General features: G+C 50.0%; 1 protein-coding gene across 3 annotated transcripts; it reads right to left on the reverse strand.

The window, feature by feature from the left end:
• Positions 1–8,171: 8,171 nt before the first annotated feature.
• On the reverse strand, positions 8,172–19,722 carry LOC110014300. 3 transcript variants are annotated; one of them, XM_023949288.1, is made up of 4 exons: positions 18,752–19,722; positions 10,451–10,600; positions 10,227–10,312; positions 8,172–9,806 (listed from the first exon to the last, which is right to left on the reverse strand). In XM_023949288.1, exons 1-4 carry the CDS (start codon positions 19,101–19,103, stop codon positions 9,738–9,740), a joined length of 657 nt encoding a protein of 218 aa, XP_023805056.1. In that variant the 5' UTR covers positions 19,104–19,722; the 3' UTR covers positions 8,172–9,737. The 3 variants fall into 3 exon arrangements, with proteins under 3 accessions (XP_023805056.1, XP_023805061.1, XP_023805055.1); XM_023949293.1 differs by having other exon boundaries at positions 10,227–10,309; positions 18,752–19,721; XM_023949287.1 differs by having other exon boundaries at positions 8,172–10,309; positions 18,752–19,587.
• Between the last annotated feature and the right edge of the window lie 3,319 nt (positions 19,723–23,041).

The raw sequence follows: 23,041 nt of genomic DNA on the forward strand, positions 1-23,041 counted from the left end.
CACGTGCACATCCTACAGGCCTCACCACGTGCACACTCCTGTACAGGCCTCACACTCACCACGTCACACTCCACCACGGCACACTCCTACAGGCCTCACCACGTGCACACTCCTACAGGCCTCACCACGTGCACACTCCTGTAGGCCTCACCACGTGCACACTCCTACAGGCCTCACCACGTGCACACTCCTTACAGGCCTCACCACATGCACACTCCTACAGGCCTCACCACGTGCACACTCCTACAGGCCTCACCACGTGCACACTCCTTTAGGCCTCACCACATGCACACTCCTTAGGCCTCACCACATGCACACTCCTACAGGCCTCACCACGTGCACACTCCTACAGGCCTCACCACGTGCACACTCCTACAGGCCTCACCACGTGCACACTCCTACAGGCCTCACCACGTGCACACTCCTGTAGGCCTTCACCACGTGCACACTCCTACAGGCCTCACCACGTGCACACTCCTACAGGCCTCACCACGTGCACACTCCTACAGGCCTCACCACATGCACACTCCTACAGCCTCACCACGTGCACACTCCTAGCCTCACCACGTGCACACTCCTACAGGCCTCACCACGTGCACACTCCTACAGCCTCACCACGTGCACACTCCTACAGGCCTCACCACGTGCACAATCCTGTAGGCCTCACCACGTGCACACTCCTACAGGCCTCACCACGTGCACACTCCTACAGGCCTCACCACGTGCACACTCCTACAGGCCTCACCACGTGCACACTCCTTTAGGCCTCACCACATGCACACTCCTAGGTAGGCCTCACCACCACGTCCACACTCCTACAGGCCTCACCACGTGCACACTCCTACAGGCCTCACCCCACGTGCACACTCCTACAGGCCTCACCACGTGCACAACTCCCTGTAGGCCTCACCACGTGCACACTCCTCACAGGCCACACCCACCACGTGCACACTCCTACAGGCCTCACCACGTGCACACTCCTACAGGCCTCACCACGTGCACACTCCTACAGGCCTTACCACGTGCACACTCCTGTAGGCCTCACCACGTGCACACTCCCTACAGGCCTCACCACGTGCACACTCCTGTAGGCCTCACCACGTGCACACTCCTTTAGGCCTCACCACATGCACACTCCTACAGGCCTCACCACGTGCACACTCCTGTAGGCCTCACCACATGCACACTCCTACAGGCCTCACCACATGCACACTCCTACAGGCCTCACCACGTGCACCACTCCTGTAGGCTTCACCACGTGCACACTCCTTTAGGCCTCACCACATGCACACTCCTACAGGCCTCACCACGTTGCACACTCCTTTAGGCCTCACCACATGCACACTCCCTACCAGGCCTCACCCACGTGCACACTCCTACAGGCCTCACCACGTGCACACTCCTACAGGCCTCACCACATGCACACTCCTACAGGCCTCACCACGTGCACACTCCTGTAGGCTTCACCACGTGCACACTCCTTTAGGCCTCACCACATGCACACTCCTACAGGCCTCACCACGTGCACACTCCTTTAGGCCTCACCACATGCACACTCCTGGTAGGCCCTCACCACATGCACACTCCTACAGGCCTCACCACGTGCCAACACTCCTACAGGCCTCACCACGTGCACCACTCCTACAGGCCTCACCACGTGGCACAATCCTGTAGGCCTCACCACGTGCACACTCCTACAGGCCTCACCACGTGCACACTCCTACAGGCCTCACCACGTGCACACTCCTACAGGCCTCACCACGTGCACAATCCTGTAGGCCTCACCACGTGCACACTCCTACAGGCCCTCACCACGTGCACACTCCTACAGGCCTCACCACGTGCACACTCCTACAGGCCTCACCACGTGCACACTCCTACAGGCCTCACCACGTGCACACTCCTGTAGGCCTCACCACGTGCACGCACACTTTAGCCTACACGTGCCCTCCAGCTCCACGTGCACACACTCCTACAGGCCCTCACCACATGCACACTCCTACAGGCCTCACCACGTGCACACTCCCTACCAGGCCTCACCACGTGCAACACTCGCCTACAGGCGCCTCACCACATGCCACACTCCTACAGGCCTCACCACGTGCACACTCCTACAGGCCTCACCACGTGCACACTCCTACAGGCCTCACCACGTGCACACTCCTACAGGCCTCACCACGTGCACACTCCTACAGGGCCTCACCACGTGCACACTCCTACAGGCCTCACCACGTGCACACACTCCTACAGGCCTCACCACGTGCACACTCCTGTAGGCCTCACCACGTGCACACTCCTACAGGCCACACCACGTGCACACTCCTACAGGCCTCACCACGTGCACACTCCTACAGGCCTCACCACGTGCACACTCCTACAGGCCTCACCACGTGCACACTCCTACAGGCCTTACCACGTGCACACTCCTGTAGGCCTCACACCATCGTGCACACTCCTACAGGCCTCACCACGTGCACACTCCTGCTAGGCCTCACCACGTGCACACTCCTTTAGGCCTCCACCACATGCACACTCCTACAGGCCTCACCACGTGCACACTCCTGTAGGCCTCACCACGTGCACACTCCTTTAGGCCTCACCACATGCCACACTCCTGTAGGCCTCACCACATGCCACACTCCTACAGGCCTCACCACATGCACACTCCTACAGGCCTCACCACGTGCACACTCCTGTAGGCCTCACCACGTGCACACTCCTTTAGGCCTCACCACATGCACACTCCTACAGGCCTCACCACGTGCACACTCCTTTAGGCCTCACCACATGCACACTCCTGTAGCCTCACCACATGCACACTCCTACAGGCCTCACCACGTGCACACTCCTACAGGCCTCACCACGTGCACACTCCTACAGGCCTCACCACGTGCACAATCCTGTAGGCCTCACCACGTGCACACTCCTACAGGCCTCACCACGTGCACACTCCTACAGGCCTCACCACGTGCACACTCCTACAGGCCTCACCACGTGCACAATCCTGTAGGCCTCACCACGTGCACACTCCTACAGGCCTCACCACGTGCACACTCCTACAGGCCTCACCACGTGCACACTCCTACAGGCCTCACCACGTGCACACTCCTACAGGCCTCACCACGTGCACACTCCTGTAGGCCTCACCACGTGCACACTCCTACAGGCCACACCACGTGCACACTCCTACAGGCCTCACCACGTGCACACTCCTACAGGCCTCACCACGTGCACACTCCTACAGGCCTCACCACGTGCACACTCCTACAGGCCTTACCACGTGCACACTCCTGTAGGCCTCACCACGTGCACACTCCTACAGGCCTCACCACGTGCACACTCCTGTAGGCCTCACCACGTGCACACTCCTTTAGGCCTCACCACATGCACACTCCTACAGGCCTCACCACGTGCACACTCCTTTAGGCCTCACCACATGCACACTCCTACAGGCCTCACCACGTGCACACTCCTACAGGCCTCACCACGTGCACACTCCTACAGGCCTCACCACGTGCACACTCCTGTAGGCCTCACCACGTGCACACTCCTACAGGCCACACCACGTGCACACTCCTACAGGCCTCACCACGTGCACACTCCTACAGGCCTCACCACGTGCACACTCCTACAGGCCTCACCACGTGCACACTCCTACAGGCCTTACCACGTGCACACTCCTGTAGGCCTCACCACGTGCACACTCCTACAGGCCTCACCACGTGCACACTCCTGTAGGCCTCACCACGTGCACACTCCTTTAGGCCTCACCACATGCACACTCCTACAGGCCTCACCACGTGCACACTCCTGTAGGCCTCACCACATGCACACTCCTACAGGCCTCACCACATGCACACTCCTACAGGCCTCACCACGTGCACACTCCTACAGGCCTCACCACATGCACACTCCTGTAGGCCTCACCACATGCACACTCCTTTAGGCCTCACCACGTGCACACTCCTACAGGCCTCACCACGTGCACACTCCTTTAGGCCTCACCACATGCACACTCCTACAGGCCTCACCACGTGCACACTCCTTTAGGCCTCACCACATGCACACTCCTGTAGGCCTCACCACATGCACACTCCTGTAGGCCTCACCACATGCACACTCCTACAGGCCTCACCACGTGCACACTCCTACAGGCCTCACCACGTGCACACTCCTACAGGCCTCACCACGTGCACACTCCTACAGGCCTTACCACGTGCACACTCCTGTAGGCCTCACCACGTGCACACTCCTACAGGCCTCACCACGTGCACACTCCTGTAGGCCTCACCACGTGCACACTCCTTTAGGCCTCACCACATGCACACTCCTACAGGCCTCACCACGTGCACACTCCTTTAGGCCTCACCACATGCACACTCCTACAGGCCTCACCACGTGCACACTCCTACAGGCCTCACCACGTGCACACTCCTACAGGCCTCACCACGTGCACAATCCTGTAGGCCTCACCACGTGCACACTCCTACAGGCCTCACCACGTGCACACTCCTACAGGCCTCACCACGTGCACACTCCTACAGGCCTCACCACGTGCACACTCCTTTAGGCCTCACCACATGCACACTCCTGTAGGCCTCACCACGTCCACACTCCTACAGGCCTCACCACGTGCACACTCCTACAGGCCTCACCACGTGCACACTCCTACAGGCCTCACCACGTGCACAATCCTGTAGGCCTCACCACGTGCACACTCCTACAGGCCACACCACGTGCACACTCCTACAGGCCTCACCACGTGCACACTCCTACAGGCCTCACCACGTGCACACTCCTACAGGCCTTACCACGTGCACACTCCTGTAGGCCTCACCACGTGCACACTCCTACAGGCCTCACCACGTGCACACTCCTGTAGGCCTCACCACGTGCACACTCCTTTAGGCCTCACCACATGCACACTCCTACAGGCCTCACCACGTGCACACTCCTGTAGGCCTCACCACGTGCACACTCCTTTAGGCCTCACCACATGCACACTCCTGTAGGCCTCACCACATGCACACTCCTACAGGCCTCACCACATGCACACTCCTACAGGCCTCACCACGTGCACACTCCTGTAGGCTTCACCACGTGCACACTCCTTTAGGCCTCACCACATGCACACTCCTACAGGCCTCACCACGTGCACACTCCTTTAGGCCTCACCACATGCACACTCCTACAGGCCTCACCACGTGCACACTCCTACAGGCCTCACCACGTGCACACTCCTACAGGCCTCACCACATGCACACTCCTACAGGCCTCACCACGTGCACACTCCTGTAGGCTTCACCACGTGCACACTCCTTTAGGCCTCACCACATGCACACTCCTACAGGCCTCACCACGTGCACACTCCTTTAGGCCTCACCACATGCACACTCCTGTAGGCCTCACCACATGCACACTCCTACAGGCCTCACCACGTGCACACTCCTACAGGCCTCACCACGTGCACACTCCTACAGGCCTCACCACGTGCACAATCCTGTAGGCCTCACCACGTGCACACTCCTACAGGCCTCACCACGTGCACACTCCTACAGGCCTCACCACGTGCACACTCCTACAGGCCTCACCACGTGCACAATCCTGTAGGCCTCACCACGTGCACACTCCTACAGGCCTCACCACGTGCACACTCCTACAGGCCTCACCACGTGCACACTCCTACAGGCCTCACCACGTGCACACTCCTACAGGCCTCACCACGTGCACACTCCTGTAGGCCTCACCACGTGCACACTTCTACAGGCCTCACCACGTGCACACTCCTACAGGCCTCACCACATGCACACTCCTACAGGCCTCACCACGTGCACACTCCTACAGGCCTCACCACGTGCACACTCCTACAGGCCTCACCACATGCACACTCCTACAGGCCTCACCACGTGCACACTCCTGTAGGCCTCACCACGTGCACACTCCTACAGGCCTCACCACGTGCACACTCCTGTAGGCCTCACCACGTGCACACTTCTACAGGCCTCACCACGTGCACACTCCTACAGGCCTCACCACATGCACACTCCTACAGGCCTCACCACGTGCACACTCCTACAGGCCTCACCACGTGCACACTCCTACAGGCCTCACCACGTGCACACTCCTACAGGCCTCACCACGTGCACACTCTGTCACCAGCTCTGTACGTCTTGGTGGCTTCATTCTTGCGGTTCTGCTGATGTGATCATGTGACTCAGAGGAAGACGTTTGCCTCGTCTTCATCAGTTCTGTTCAATTTTTTTTATAGCCTAAATTCACAACAACAGTCGTCTGGATGGGCTTCGTGTCGGTAAATGAAAAAGTTAAACCTAAAATCAAAAGGATCATGAATACATAGAATTCAACAGAATAAAACTAAACTTTAACTAAACTGACTAAACTTAACTGGCATCCCTGACCTTAAACCCCCTTTCTAAGGAAAAACTCCTAAAAAAAAACGGATTCCGGAAAAAACGAAGAAACCTCAGGGGTGAAGGAGGGATCCTCCCCCAGTACGGACAGGCGATTTACCAGAACTCTTAGAGAAGAATTAACTTATCTAAATCTACAACTACATATATAAAAGTCCAGCAGACGAGCTTCATCCAGCCGTGGTTGTGGGGACAGTCAAAGGCGCGAGTCGAGCCGGAGACAGGAACCACAGCCAGGTGTAGGAGCAGGAGCAGAGACGAGGTACACGGCCAGGAACTGGAGCACGGATGAACCAACTGGAGTCTGGAAGCACTCCCACTCCCCAGGAGGGGAAAGAGGGACAATACATGAATCGCACTGCACCAAACAGAGGCATGGAGAACTAAATGATAAATTATGATCAAGAATAGAGGAGAGGAAGGGTAGAAGTAAAAAAGGAAAGAGGACAGAACCCCAGTGTACCATAGTTACCCCAGCTTCAACTTCTAGCACCCTTTTAAAAGAAATAGTTATTATTAAGTTTAATTTAAACAAATTAACATTAAGTTAAATAATCTCTGAATACTAACTAGTCTGACAATAATCCTGTCCACAGAGGAATGTTTTCAGTCTAGCTTTGAATGTAGAAACTGAGTTGGCCTCTCTTCCATGAGCTGGGAGTTTATTCCATAAGACAGGGGCTTGGTGGCTAAACGCTCTACCTCCAACCGTACTTTTACTGATTCTAGGAACCACAAGCAGTCCTGCATTTAGTGAGTGAAGTGTTCTGATTGGATGGTAAGGGACTATGAGGTCCTTAATATAGGACGGGGCCATTCCATGTAAGGCCTTATAGGTTAACAGGAGGATCTTGAACTTGATTCTAGAATCAACTGGGAGCCAATGAAGTGAAACTAACACAGGAGTGATGTGATCTCTTCTGCTAGTACTGCTAACAATCTAGCTGCTGCGTTCTGAACAAGCTGGAGACTTCTTAAGGAACTCTTAGGACACGCTGCTAACAAGGAGTTACAGTAATCCAGTCTAGACGTAACAAATGCATGGATGAGTTTTTCAGCATCACTCTTAGAAAGTATATTTCTGATCTTAGCAATATTCCGCAGGTGAAAAAAGGCAGTTCTACACGCCTGAGATATGTGAGCCTTAAATGATAAATCCTGGTCAAATAAAACCCCAAGGTTTCTAACTGTGGAATTGGAGGCTATACTTATGCCATCCAGGGAGACTATCTGAGCAGACAGAGCATCTCTCAGGTTTTTATAGTATAATGACCTCAGTTTTTTCTGGGTTCAAGAGGAGGTAATTAATTGTATTAACGAACTGATACCTATCGGACAGATAGGATCTAAACCACTGGAGAGCAGATCCTCTGATCCCTATGTCCTGCTCTAATCTATGGAGTAAAATACCGTGGTCGATAGTGTCAAAGGCAGCACTGAGGTCCAACAGGACCAGAATAGAAAGTAGTCCCTTTTCTGAGGCCAATAACAAGTCATTAGAGACTCTAACTAGTGCAGTTTTCGTACTGTGGTGAGGTCTAAACCCCGACTGAAAGTCTTCAAAGTGGCTGTTGTCCTGTAGGTGGCGCTAAAGCTGCTTAACTACAACTCTTTCTAGGATTTTAGAAATAAAGGGCAGGTTTGATATCAGTCTATAGTTGGCCAAGATGCTAGGATCCAAACTGGGCTTTTTCAGAAGAGGTTTAACAACTGCATATTTAAAAGACTGTGGCACGTAACCCGTTTCCAGAGAGGCATTTATCATCTTCATCTGTTCCTCTGCAAACTCTGCTCTGCCTCCACGGCGTCTGTGTGGTCAAACCTTTCTCAGGTGTGATCATGTGACCCACTTCTGAGACCGCAGACTCAGAATTGTGGGGGAGATTCTGTGAAACATCTCAGGGGGGGAGGGGGGTAGTTTCAGACACCTTTGTCACTTTTCCCCCAAACAACAGGAAGTTGGTTTCAGAGCATCTGAGATTCAAACACTCATCTGCTTTGGTTCATGCTGCCTTCACTGTCCTGTCTGTAAATCAGAATGTTGCCTTCATAGCCCCCCTCCTTTCTCTCGGCGCACAGACATGCAGTCATTCATGCTGCAGGTGGGGGAGCATCTGTCTCCTCATAGAGATCAGGAGGTTGGACAATTCAAACCAGAATGTTGTTTACCGGAACATCAAGATAACCCCCCCACCCCACCAACACCCCCCTACAGCAGCCGTCTGGTCATGGGAGGTGTCCTTAGCCAAGGTGCAGGGGTCGTCAGAAGATTCACTTGTGTTGTTTCCATGACGATAGGCTCCAAAATGGAGATTGCGGGACTGCTGTGACTCCGCCCCCACAGTTCTGTTGTTGGAGGTGATGGAGAAAATTCTTAGCAAACCAGAACTTTAGATAAAAACTACAAAGATGGAGGAGAAGCTCTCTGACTTTATTTACATTTATTTAGATCCAAAGATGAAAGAAAACAAACATTTGATGCAAAAACAACAAACAAGGACAACAAAAACGTTGTCATAAGCTGCAGGCTCCTCCTCCTCGGTTTTCTTCCAACGGTCCGGTCCTCCTCTGATCACCAACCGTCTGTCCTGAATCAGACCTCCAGGTCCGTTACCTGTCCAGTTGAGACAGGTGTGTCCAGGTGAGACAGGTGTGTCCAGGTATGTCCAGATGAGGCAGGTGTGTCCAGATGAGGCAGGTGTGTCCAGATGAGACAGGTGTGTCCAAATGAGGCAGGTGTGTCCAGATGAGGCAGGTGTGTCCAGGTGAGACAGTTGTATCCAGGTGTGTCCAGATGAGGCAGGTGTGTCCAGGTGAGACAGGTATGTCCAGGTGAGACAGGTGTGTCCAGGTGAGACAGGTGTGCCCAGGTGTTTCCAGATGAGGCAGGCGTGTCCAGGTGAGGCAGGTGTGTCCAGGTGAGACAGGTGTGTCCAAATGAGGCAGGTGTGTCGAGATGAGGCAGGTGTGTCCAGGTGAGACAGGTGTGTCCAGGTGTGTCCAGGTGAGACAGGTGTGTCCAGGTGAGGCAGGTGTGTCCAGATGAGGCAGGTGTGTCCAGATGAGGCAGGTGTGTCTAAATGAGGCAGGTGTGTCCAGATGAGGCAGGTGTGTCCAGGTGAGACAGGTGTGTCCAGGTGAGACAGGTGTGTCCAGGTGAGGCAGGTGTGTCCAGGTGAGACAGGTGAGTCCAGGTGCGGCCAGGTGTGGCAGGTGTGTCCAGGTGAGACAGGTGAGTCCAGGTGTGTCCATGTGTGGCAGGTGTGTCCAGGTGAGCCAGGTGTGTCCAGGTGAGGCAGCAGAGAGTCACAAAGGATGCTGGACTTTGTGGTAGATAGCCAGGTCTGCAGGCGGCGGCAGGTTGACCTCTTCATACTGCAAAACAGCAGAGAACCTCACAGAAACAGAACCTTCAGAACCTCCCTGATCTACCACACTGCTGGTTCTCCAGAGTCTCTGCAGAACTCCAGAACCGGATCTATGCAACAGAACACGCCAACCCATGTGGGGGCGGTCTCCCGCCCAAAGACACTTCAACACAAGGACAGGAACAGAACCTGCAACCTTCTAATGGTGGACCTGGAGAACCCTGTTGGAGAGACCAACTCTGACTGGACCATGAGAGATCTGGACCTTCATGGAGCTGCTGTTCTTCAGAAGGAGGAACATCGGAGAGCTTTGTTTGCTCTAGAACCAGACGTTCTCTCCTCAGTGGAACATTGCTGCTCCATGAAGGATGGAGATGAGGTTCTGTCTGAGGACTTTTGGGTCAGAGGATCAGAGTCAGGTTCTTACATAAGTCTCCTGGGTTTGGTGATGTTCTGGAACGTCAGTCCTGCTGCTGCTCCTCCTCTTCCTCAGATGAAGAAACATCAGACCTGCTGACACAGCAGAAATAGAGGAGAACAAACGAGGAACTATGAAGGAACCATCATGAACATGAAGGTCCATCAATGATCTGGTTCCTCTACTGATCTGAACCAGAACCATCAGAACTCCAAGATCAGCAGCAAACCCACCAATGAGGATGAGAAGCAGGAGTCCATTCAGACCCAGAGAGGAGATCACCACCTCCTTCCTCTGCAGCAGCTCGGGTCCACGGTTCTCACCGGTTCTGTTCTGGTTGGAGCTGGTTGAGTCTGTGGACGGCGTCTGACTGTCAGGAACATCTGGAGGAACCAGGAAGGATGAAGATGAGTAGATGATCCAGAACAGAACTAAAGACGGTTCAACTCTCATTCTCAGCAGAACTTTAGATGTTCCCAGATGTTTGTTTCAGAGGAACCTCCTGCAGATCTGTCTGTTCTGCTGTTGGTTCCAGACTGGTGTCAATGTTCTCAGACACACAAAGATCCTGCAACTAGAACCTTCCCTGACAGTAGTTGAAGGAACCAACCATGACCTGTCTTCATCCAAAAACCGCCGTAGAGGAAACCAGAGACTCTTTCAACCGTCTTCTCCTTTACTGAGAACCTCCTGGAGGGTCGGTTCCTCGTTTGTGATGTCATTTCCTGAAACCATCTGCTAAAACCTAGAGACTCTGTGGCTACATGTGTGGTGCGTTCAAGAACGTGCTACATCCACTGACCGTATCAGAAAACTGGACTGAGAGACTGCCCCCCCCCCCCCCCCCCCCCCCCCCCATAGAAAATGTCTTACCTCTGGCTCCAGCCACATGAAGACAACTCAGTTTCCATGTTATGGGCATCGCCATGTTGGAGCCAGACAAGCTTGGTGAACACTGATTGGTCCAAGATGGTCTGAGGCAACGTTTCTTTTCTTTTTTTTTCCTTCTAACTTGTCCAACAGCTGATCAAACAGATGAGAGCTGAAAGCCTTTTGTGTTGAAAATACTTTACTTTAACAACAGCGGTTATGAATCTTATGATACACCAGAGGTATATTTAAATAAACCCCTTTTGGAATTTCAGCTAAACTTTATTCATGTTAATTATTTTTGTAAATATTTTTTGTTGGACGGAAAATAAAGGAGGAAAGAAGAGAGAGGGATGACAGATAAGGGGGGGGGGTAGAGGGGTGATGATAGTAGTGAGGGTAAGATCCTGAAGCGACAGAAAGCAACAAGTTGCTGCAGCTTTATAATCACAACTGACAGGTTAAGATGAATGAAACCTCTAAAATGGGCGGGGCCTGTCCACACACACTCAAACGTTACAAACACACCTGTTGGCTCCAAAAGTGTTCACACACAAACACAGGTCTACATGGACACACTACAACTAACATTCACATACGCACACTGCATTCAGACTAACACATGTGAAACACTTCACTCAGTCACACAAACTGTTGTGCAAAGGTGAGATAACACCTGTGCTGGAGTGAGAGTTTATGGTTTTCTGGGGGGGATGTAAAAAGAGTGAGAGAACCCAGCCCCCCCCCCCACACACACACACACCAAGGCCCCCACCGCAACAGCATCAGCAGCCAGGACCCCCCAACACCTGCACAGTACAGCAGATAGAGAAAGACCCCCTGCCAGGCAACCATGTCTGCCACCCCGGGCAGGGGCCCCCAACGCCAGAGAGCAGGGGGGCGCAGGAGGTAGAGAGTGCAATCCCCAGCCCGACCCGTAGAGCAGCCTCCCCACCGTGCCCAAGGGGCCCAACGAGGGGCCCACCCCAGGGGGCACCCCAAGCCCCAGACAGGCGGCCCACCACCACCCAGGAGTTCTGAGCATCCCTCCACCCCAGCCACAGGCACGAGTCAGGGCCCCCTAGGGAAGACACGCCCCCACGCTCCAGGCAGCCCCCCCAGGCCACGGTTAGTCCAGGAGAGAGTAAGGCAGGGGGCGGCTCACCCGGCCAGGAGGAGGACGCCAAAGAGGAGTGAGGGTCCCCCAGGGTGTTATAAATATGGCCCAACCAGGCTCCCCCGCAGTTGGAAAATATGAAGAAGGCCGGCGCCCAGGGGCCAGGACCAGAACCCCCACCACCGGGACACAGAGACCCCCCGGCTCAGATTTGATATGATCCCTGTCTCCCGTTCTTGCCAGAGAGCTCAAGGATCCCTTGCCCTGTGAGGAGAGAGGGCTGCCGGGCCCAGGAAGCCAGCACCCCAGGGACAGGGCCGCCGTGAAAGAGGGCCCCAGTTCCCTCCACCAGGGAGGGGGCGGGGAACAGAAGATCAGAAGTCCCTCTTCCTTGTTTGAAGCATGTGTGTTTGTGAGCATGTGTGTTGGAGTGTGTATTTTGTGATGTACAGGGGGTGTGAAATAAAGGGTGTGGTTAAAAATGGCGGGGAGGGCACTGAGAGGACATCTTCTGCTTCCTGGCAGTGATGTCCAAGTCCCCCCCCTACCAAGGAGTGATGGGCAGCCAATCCGGCGCAGGAGGACACCCAGCCGGAGGCGGGCCCCCACGCCAGCCCCCAAAGCGCAGGCAAAAAGACCGCCACCCCAAGCCAGGCCAGACCTACCCCATCGCCCAACCACACCCCCCCACACCTGAGGCCAGAAGACCATGCGGCACCCCCGCCCACCACACTCAGGCACCGGAGCTGCCCCCCCCACCCAACGGAGTTTCCACCGCCTTCGCCGGGCACCAGGAGAACCTGACCCCCACCCCGACCCATGGCAGAAGGGCAAGGAGCAGCGACGACCAGCCCCCCCCCCACCCCACGCCCCCCCACACCCAAGCCCAGAGGACCATGCCACGCCCCAGTCCGCCCCACCCAGGCACCGGACCCGACCCCCCCGACCAACAGAGCCCCAACCGCCCCCGCCAGGCACCGGAGGCCCCGACCCCCACCCCGAACCACGGCAGAAGGGCAAGGAGCAGCGACAACCAGGCCCCCCACCCCCTAACTCACGGAGTTAGCCATGGGAGACCAGAGAGACTGAATTCTTTCAAAGTTACTTGAACCTTGGGCTGACATTTTTTCCAAGCTGATATGATCAAGCAGCAGATTTCTGTGTTCACTTATGTTTATATTTTTCTTGTTTTTCCAATTTATTAAAATAGTTTTTTTGGCAATACAAAGAGTTATGAAAATGATAGAGCCTAATCCTCCTTCTACATCGATGGCACTCATGTCACCAAGCACACAAAGTGACGGTGAAGCTGTGATTGAAACCTTAAGCCAGACTGATAAATCGGCACATACCTGCTGCCAGAGAGCCTGGACAGGCGTGCAGAACCATAGTGCGTGCATGTAATTGTCGGGTAGATTACTGTCACAGTGCTGACAAATGTCTGAGTTACTGAGACCCATCTTGAACATCCTCTGTCCAGTGTAGTAAATTTTGTGAAGAGTTTTGAAATGGATTAGCTGCAGATTTGGACTTTTTGTCAGTTTAAAGGTGTTTAGACAAAGTTCTGACCAGAAGCTTTCATCTGTGCTGATGCTTAAATCTGCATCCCATTTTTTTGTTGGAAGGGCAATATTATTATCAAAATTACATAAAAGTTTGTATATTTTGGAGAGAGTTTTATTCATTGAGAAATTAATCAGAGTGGTAACTACATCTGGTAGCTTTAAATCGTTGTCTCTGTATTTAAACTTTTTAGTAATAATTGATTTAAGTTGCTGATATTCCAAGAAGTTATTTATTCCATGTTTGTCTTTTAGTTCATGGGGAGTTATGAATCTTCTATCAATAATTACGTGCTCTAGTTGTTTTACGCCCCCTGCTGGCCAAGCTGGGAAGTGAGGCACCGTTTCTATGGCAACTACTGTCACCAATCAAGAGTGAGCTTGTTGGAAGGCCACACCCCTTCCACGGATAGCAGCTCGGGAGAATCTGTCAGTCAAACATTGAGGTGGGGCCAGCGGGCACCACATGCTGTTATTGAGGCGTCTGATTGGTCCGTTTATGACTTGAATATCACGAACTACAGACAAAATATCCAGAATATTTTGAAAAAGGTATCCGATCCATAACGGTTCTTCTGACCAATAGAAGGACTGAGTTTATCTTTTTATAGAAGTTTATAGGATTTTAACTTCTTTGGACCACTTCCTGTTTGGAACGTGAGGGGGAGGAGTCACTCAGTCCAGTTCTCTGATACGGTCAATGACTGTTTGGTGATTTAGCAGCCAAAACGTGAACGGATTGATTTTCCAGTTCACGCCTGATGAAGACGACGATAAAGACAATGATGAAGACTATGATAAAGACGATGATGAATACTTATGACCTGAAGTCTAAATAACCTGTTTTTACCAGTTTGAAGGAGTTCAGTGACATCACTTCCTATTAGCTTCATTCTAAAGGTCTGACTCAGAAACCACAACTAAATAAACAGATCTGAGGGCAGATGATGACACAGGGTACCTGAGTATACACACACACAAAAATACCCCCCCACCAACACAACACACGCATTACCACACATTACCACATAGAACCTGCAAAGAAGAACCTTTGGCAGATATTCCTGGACTGTGGGCGGTCTGTCGTTGCGTCAGATCGACTCCATTGAGTGTTTTAAATCTTAGGTCAAGACGTTTTTATTCAGGAAAGCTTTTACTTGATTTTAGTCCTAGTTTTACTGTGTTTTGTTTTATTATTATTGTATTTTATTACTTTTTTGTGTTTTGCTATGATTTTATGCTCTTTGTAAAGCGCTTTGTGATTCTTTCGGGGAAAAGTGCTATAGAAATAAAGACATTCTATTCTATATTGTGGGAGGAGCTAAAGCCAAAGCAAAGCCACAGACTCATGTGAGAACATGCAGATGCAGAACAAGCCCAGACCCCATTCAACAGCTGTCCTTCTATTGGTCAGGAGAACCGTTCTGGATCTGGTACCTTTTTTAATATCTTCTTGATATTTTTTTCTGTAGTTCAAGTTATTTGAGTTCTAAACTGACCAATCAGACGCCTCAGTAAAAGTAGGCGGCCCTGTGTTAAACGTCCAAAAAGCTTTTGACAGATTTTCCTGAGCCCATTTTTAGTGGTAGGGGGTGTGGCCATTGACCATGCTGACTCCTGATTGGGAGGAGCCGTTGCCATAGAAACGTAGACTCAGACCGACTCGGACCAATGGCTGCTTACCGACACGTCTGGCTCTAACATGGTGGCGTCGCAGAAAAATGGCGACTGGGTAGACTTCATTTGGTCTGCCCCAGAACCATTTTCTATGTGGGGGGGGGGGGGGTCATGCTACAGTCCAGTTCTCTGATACAATCAATGGTCCCAAGGACCCTGACAGTAGCTCAGGGGTCACTAAGTGGCTGTAAGGAGTTGATCTTTTCTGTAAAATGACATTTGAAGCAGGACAGTAACAGGATGTTCAGACGATGCTGATGAATAGATTCACATTTATTGTCTCGTCAATAGATTGACCTTTAAAAATGTGTCAAACTCTGAAGAAAGAGAGGATGTTGAAGTGTGACAGGAAAACAAACCGTCATTCATTTAGAGGTTCTTTTGGGTCCAGGGAGGTTCTGGTGTTGACCGCCTCTCCTTCACCGAGCTGCAGGTTTGCTGCTTGAGCATAAAAAACGCCGTTCTGGACGCCGCTTTGTGGTGATGCTTTGTAATAGCTCACCGGTCCAAAAATGTATTCGTGAGCTTGACGCCCCAGCCGTGTGTGGGAGGAGCTACCACACAAAGTGTTCAGCCTGATTGGTACGTGGGGGGGGGGGGGGGGTCTGTCTGTCATTGTGATGCATGGAAGACATGGAGGACGTGTAGAGCGCTGACGGCTGTGGACGGTGAGGAAGGTTTACAACCAATACAGATCATTTCAGAACTGGAGAACATTTATGCTCCATGTTTCAAATCATTCACACAGAAAACACTAAAACGTAGTTTCTGACTAAACTTTCATGTCTAGAGACCAAATCTACAGAAAAGAGAGTTTGGACATAGTTTTGAAATAACAAATCAGTCTAGTTCAGTGTTTTTCAACCTTTATTGAGCCACGGCACACTTTAACCCTGACAAAAATCCCGCGGCACACCAGCATCCAAAAAAAAAAAAAGAAACAGAAATTCATGGTCTGCATTGATCGACAGCACCCCCCCCCCCCCCCCCCCCGGCAATCTCACGTGGATTTTTGTGATAATTGTGCCAGAAAAAGCAAGAAGTTGCGGCTGTTTTTTTCTAAGAGATGAACCACCAGCTAAAGACGAGCTTTAGCTGGTATTTTTGTTAGAGCGAGCGACTTTATCAGCAGAATTAAGAACAAGGAAGTGAAGACTTTAACCACTTCTGATTGGTCAGACTGATGACATGTGAGTAAGCCTTCAAGAATGATTGGCGGAGACAGTTAAAGGGGCGGGACTTTTCCTTACACACTTATAGCTGCAGCTAAATCGCGGTACCGTGATTCTTATCAAAATGTCTTTAATAGAATTAAATAAAGACAAAGAAAAAGTAATTTTATGATCTTTTATATTCCTAACTACTCAGTGTTTTATCAGGGCCTGTTTGGATGAACACAGAGCTGAAATCCTGGAGATGGAAAATGTTTTTAGATCAGTGAATGATTAATGAGGGTAATTTCCCACGGCACACTAGTTGAAAAACACTGGTCTAGTTTACCCCTAAAATGCCTTTTCCCATGTTCCCCTCCTACTGATGATGATCAGGATGGTGGTTGTCTTTGGTCCCCATGGCAACAGTGAGTCACACCCTGAAGGTCTGGACTCTCTCACTCAGTCTGTTAAATCTATTGTCACAAACTTAGGAGTGAAGATGGTTTTAATTTGGACAAGCAGATCAGTTCGGTGGTGAGATCCAGCTTCTTTCTAAGGCAGCTGACTAAAGTTAAATGGTTTTTATCAAGAAAGTTCTTTGAGACAGTAATCCACGCCTTTGTTACTACTAGATTACTGTAACTCTCTTTACTTTGGTGTCTCTCACTCATCCTTGCTCTCCAGCTGTTGCAGAACGCTGCTGCACGCTTGTTAACTGGAGCGTGGAAGAGAGAGCATATTACACCAGTTCTGACTGTCTGTCCATTCTAGAGTTGGTTTTAGAATTCTTTTATTTGTTTAAATGGTTAAAAGTCTTTCAATGGTCTGGCTCCGCCCACCCATTCCCCTTCCCGCTCACTTAGATCAGCTGACCATCTGCTCCTGGATGAAGGACGCAGTATAAACTCAGAGGGATGGGGCATTTGCTGCTGCTGCCCCAGCTGGTGGAATGAACTCCCTATGCAGGTTAGGCAGGTTAACCCGTTCACTGAATGATATGAAATCCAAGTTAAAAACTCACCTTTTCTCCCTGGCTGTTAACTCAGTGTGAGTTGATGTTTTTAATGTTTTTATTGATTATATGCTGTTTGCTTTACATTGTTGTTTTGTTGCTATCCTGTGTTGGTCAGCTTCTGCTGTTTTAAAAGTGCTTTATAAATAAAGTTGACGTGACTAATGTCCACATTGACCCTAACTAACCCTAATTCAAATTAAACTGAAATTATTTTTTAGTGTTGTTCTATTGAAGCCTCTATCTGTGTTGTTTTAATTTACAACAATCCTAAATAATTATCCATGTTCTGTCCCACAACATGAACCTAACCATGTTAGCTTAACATTTGCTCTGTCAAATCTTGCAGTTGCTATAGCAACCCCTAGCTGCCCCCTGCTGCTTCCCCCACTGACCGTGCACAGATGCTGCATGCAGGGCGTGCACGTGATCCGGAAATTCCCGTAGGATGACAGTCACACAAACACTCTGATTGGCTCATTTTCTCATTTCTAAAAGTCAGGCTGCAGAGAGGGGCGTGCACGTTTCACGTGAACAGCTCTAACAGCTTCTAGTACAGTCTGCAGGATTTGGGGGATGAAAAAGTGTAGAATCTGCACCTCTCACCTACCCCCCCCTTACTTCCCTTTACGTGTTGTAGAGGTGTTCTCTATGACCTTTGACCCAGAGCATGAACGTAGAAAACATGCATGAACATTTTCCCTTTATGGTCTACCATAAAGGTAGGATCTGGATTCCTAAGATAATAGAACAGTTTCCTTCACATAAACCTGTCAGAGGTCTGACACTGATTATCGAGTAAATCAGGATTTTCTCTCAGGATTAGGCTGCAGGTTTGAAACTAATCACTGTATTCTTTCTTCACTGGGGGGGGGCAGGACAAGTAACTGTATCCTTATCCTTCCTTCAAATACTGGTCCTCAGAACCGTCCATCAGCGGTTCTCAGTCCAGGTATTAACCGTTCTGTCGTCTAAATGTCCCTAAAGATCAACACCATTTAGTCTCTGAGCGTTCCTCTCCATCTCTAACAGCATTTATGGGATCATCAGTAATCTGATTACATTCAGTGAGGTAGTAACTAACACCAATGAGACTTTAGTGAAGCTCCATGAGGATCAGGTCTGCAGGAAGACGTTCTTACCTGATTCTAGTAGGAAAGAGTCCACAAAGACGAGGTTCCCATTGTTCTTCTCTGCACAGAAGTAAGACCTGCAGTCGTCTACATTGACGTTCTTGATCTCCAGACGGGTTTCCACCATGAAATATTTGGATTTAAAGTCCAGAGAGTAGTATTCAGGTGTTTTAGGATGATAAAGTCGTCCTATTCCTGCTCTGATCTGACCGTAGATCTCTACAAACCAGTAGATGTCTCTGTTCCTGATGGAGCAGTTTAAGGAGACGTCTGTACCCAACTCTGCTCTGACCTTCGTCACATTCATTCCTTCAGCTCTGACCATCATCATCATCACCACCATCATCATCCTCAGCTCCATTATCCGGTTATCTCCGCTGTCAGCGTCAGATGAAGCTCGTCTTCCTGTTCCTCTGACTGATGACTGTTCAGTTGCTGTCAAACCACAGACCAACAGAGGAAGGAAACGAAACTTTCAGCTTGGAGACGATTTTCTGACTTCAGCTGATTCTCATCCTGTGAGGAAGAGGCAGAGCAGCTGTGATGAAGACCTGGGCACATGTGTGAAGGTGAGGAAGAGCCCACTCTTCCTCCTGCTCTTCATCTTCAGTCAGATGATGGTTGCGACTCAGTGGCTCCACCTTGTGTCTGAAAGCTGTCATTGCAGCAAAAATAAACCACACCTGGTAAAGAAGAACAACACACCCACACCGAACCCAACCAGAACCAGCAGAACCACAGTCAGAACCTTAGTTCTGAGAGGTTCTGAGTCCATTTCAAAATGAAGGCTGAGGCGTTTGGGAAGTGGAACTACTTGTCACATGACAAAGCCCCGCCCCTAAACAGATGGCGAGCTCAGAGCACATTTGCAGGTTGTCAGATGTCAGTACTGGTTTGATAGAACAGGTAGAACCGGAGGAAAGCTGGCTCCGCCCCCTCTCCAGGTGTGCTGCATACCAGACAGATCCAGGCTAATATTCAAGCTCCTAGTCCAGAAACGGACCAGTCCGACAGGTGAGAAGAGGAGGATCCAGGTGAACAGCCTCAGCAGGAAGATGGACGCCTTCAGACAGACGTCCTGTCTGAGCAGATCAGAGGCCGTCCTGCATGTCCTGCTGCTTCAGTGCAGCTGGTTCTTCTCCTCCGTTCTTCCTCCTTTCTTTCTGCTGCTTTCAGGTGAGGAAGACGTTCTCACGCCAGAAACACGTTTCTGGTTCAAGTTATTTGTGAAAACTGGATTCAGGAACTTTGTTCAGCTAGAAAAATGGTCATAAAGTCTTTTGATGATTCAGCAGATTGTGGCTTCTTTCACTTGAACTCAGTTTCATGAACCTTCAGACTTTAATCCTTCACACCTCTAGTAAATGATTCTCTAGTCTGCAGACATGACGGTCATGGTTCTAGCTGTTCTGTAACATGGTTCCTCTTCTCTCAATGTTACAGAGTCACTGAGATCAAACAGCTTTGCTCGTCATAGTCGTCTCTGTTTGCTGCAGGTTAGAGTTGGATTCCAGCTGAAAGAGTCCACTTAGTTTCAGGTCACAGTGAAGAGGAGCGGCACAGATTAAAAAAACTATCATGCGAAAATGCATTTAAGAATAATTATAACAATAATAAAGGCACTTCTTCTATGGTAGTGTCTTAATTTGTCCAGAACAATCACTGCCTACACGTCATCTGACCAGTGCACAGCCAATCACATAACATGACGTCAGCACTAGTCCCAGGACCCTGAAGGACCCCGAACGGAAGTTTAAGGCCGAACAGTTATGGTACCTACACCGGTGGACCGAGCGAATTGTGTCTCTGAGCAGAGCAGCTGCATTACTAACTGTGTGTTTGAGAGGAGGGGAGGATGCTTTGTGTGCGTTTTGTTGTTTTGTTATGTTTGGGAGACTTGGACTGCGATCCGTCCCGCCGCTCTGGGTTAGCGGCTGCCAGACTCAGGAGAACCGTGCACACACACAGTGGCTTTGGGGCGGCGTGTGAGCTTCAAGGCAGAAATGTCGCTTAGTCCTTAAAAACCGTTCAAACAATCACCTGGATTAGTGTTTCCAGTCGTGTCCCGACTAAATAAAGGCTGATGTTATTCCCACACATTTACGTGCAGCCAAGATGCAGATGCAGCATTTCCTGCATGAGTTTATGTTCATCCAGTCTAATGTTGTTAGCGCCTGTTAGCCTCTCCTAATCCTGGCTTCTTTCCGGCTCCGTTCTTCTTCAACAGACAAAGCTCTGACCACACGGATTAAAAATAAAATGATGAGCGAACAGGCTCTTCATAATATTCATTACATTAATAAAAGCCTGTTTAGAAGCTCGTCTCATAAATTACCGAGCTGCTGCATAGATGTATGTGACAACTCAGTTTGTTTACTGTGGGACTCATTTCCTCCTCCGGTATTTTCAACACTACTGTGCATGCCCAAATGATTTATTAAGACCGAAAGTGTGTCCATGTGAACGCTTGTTTTCTATTCGGAAAAAGTTTTTCTGATCCCATGTCCATGGTTGGATTTTAATTCGACCATTAATCCGATCAAGATATTTTGCGCATGTAACCGTGGCTACTTTTAGAGGTGGATCCAAACCACAAAAGAAGCTGATCAAAAAGGTCTGAATGTTTGATTCTTTGCCGTGTCTGACCTGTAAACTGAGACTAGAAAACTCCACAGCTCTTTAGGAAGCAGACCGGCGCTCATGCAGAACTTTGTAGAACAGCAACCACTGACTGAGACTCCAAACCTCCAGGCTTCCTGTTCAACAGGAACTTTCAGGAACAGTCATCGTATTTAAAAAAAAGCCTTGTCAATAGAGCAGTGTGTCATCTGCATAGAAACGTATCCACAACATGACTGAACCAATACAGGAGAAGCCCAGAATAGAGCTCTGTGGATCTCCACATGTGGTTAATGAACCAAAAACAAAGAATACATTTGTCTGAACTTTAGTTTAAGAATTTATTAGAACTAGAACAAATGCAGGGAACATTTGATGGACAAATCATTTTAGAAATATGTTTAAAACATTTGATTTTTTTAGGTTAAATAACAATCTGTGAAGAAAACAGTTTTTTGTACTGTCTTTACCTCAAGGATAATATGAGTCAGACTCCAGTTCCTGTTTTGCTCTTGTTGTGATCATTTGTGGTGTGGAGTTGTGCATCATTGCACTTTTACCAAAGATTCACCACAACACTCACAGTCACTGCATAAAGTCATAAAGTCAATACAGTGAGACAGGACTAGAGTTCTTTGTCTCTTCTGTCTGAAAACATTTGAAATATGTGAATCATAAAACTAATGTTTACTGAAAACTATAGATGAAGGTGACCTTCATCCTCATAATGTTGTAAAATAAACACAGGAAAAACAGGAACTCAAGAAAACAATAGAGTCTGTGAGTGGATGTAAATGATAAACCTCCAGGAACTTGTTGCCTCTCTTTGTTGTAAAACTGCCCCCACCTATGCATATCCTAAATCCCTCCCCAACTTCTTTACCCCCTTTCTATTTTTTTTGCCCACTCCCTCTAATCCCCAACCCCCCTCTGTCTTCAGTCCTGTCAAAAAAGAAATCCACATAGAAATAAATAAAGTTTCTTCAGAGATACAGGAGGGGTTTATCCAAATATACTGTTTGTGTGTCTGATGCTACATCATCTACAGTTACATCTGTTCACCAATAGAGGGCCTCAGCTCTGATCTGTTTGATCTGCTGATGGACAGAACAAGAAAGAAATAAGAGGAGAGGTTTGTGTCTCCAGTCAGTCTACCTGTTCACTCATCACACCTGTCTGTTAGGGAAAACGTACACACTTTGTTTTTTACTATGCCCCTCCCCTTTGAGGTCAGGGTTTATCAATAGAAGATAAACTTTGCTCTGGCCATCTTTTGATTGGGCTTAAGGGGCGGGGCTTCAGAGTCTGGAAGACAACAGGTTATGGTGTCAGGACTGTTGGTTTTTCTGCCACCGTCTCAGTAAGCTAGAAATGGAGAGAAAGAGGAAAAGAGGTCTGTTGATGTCTGGATGATCAAATGAAACTAGCTGGACGTGGAAAAGGAAGTTCAGCTGATTGTGAAGGACTTGATGACGTCTGATCACTGCAGTGAATGAGGGTCTATCTCCTTTATTATATATACAACATCATAGTCAGGGACCAATGCTGGACTGTTGATGAAGACTCTCCTTCATCCCAGTTATGAAGTTCAGTTGTGTATCTGGTCTTCTTGAACCGGTTCATTCTTCATCCTAGCAGCTTCATCAGGGGGGGTATTCCAGAAAGCAGGTTCTGCTAGCT

The sequence above is a fragment of the Oryzias latipes genome, chromosome 2 (assembly GCF_002234675.1).
Source record: "Oryzias latipes chromosome 2, ASM223467v1".
Classification (NCBI taxonomy): domain Eukaryota; kingdom Metazoa; phylum Chordata; class Actinopteri; order Beloniformes; family Adrianichthyidae; genus Oryzias; species Oryzias latipes.

Bases quoted from the DNA above. Each gene is read 5' to 3' on its own strand.
- LOC110014300 (XM_023949287.1), bottom strand. From the start codon at position 9,805: ATGAAGAGGTCAACCTGCCGCCGCCTGCAGACCTGGCTATCTACCACA.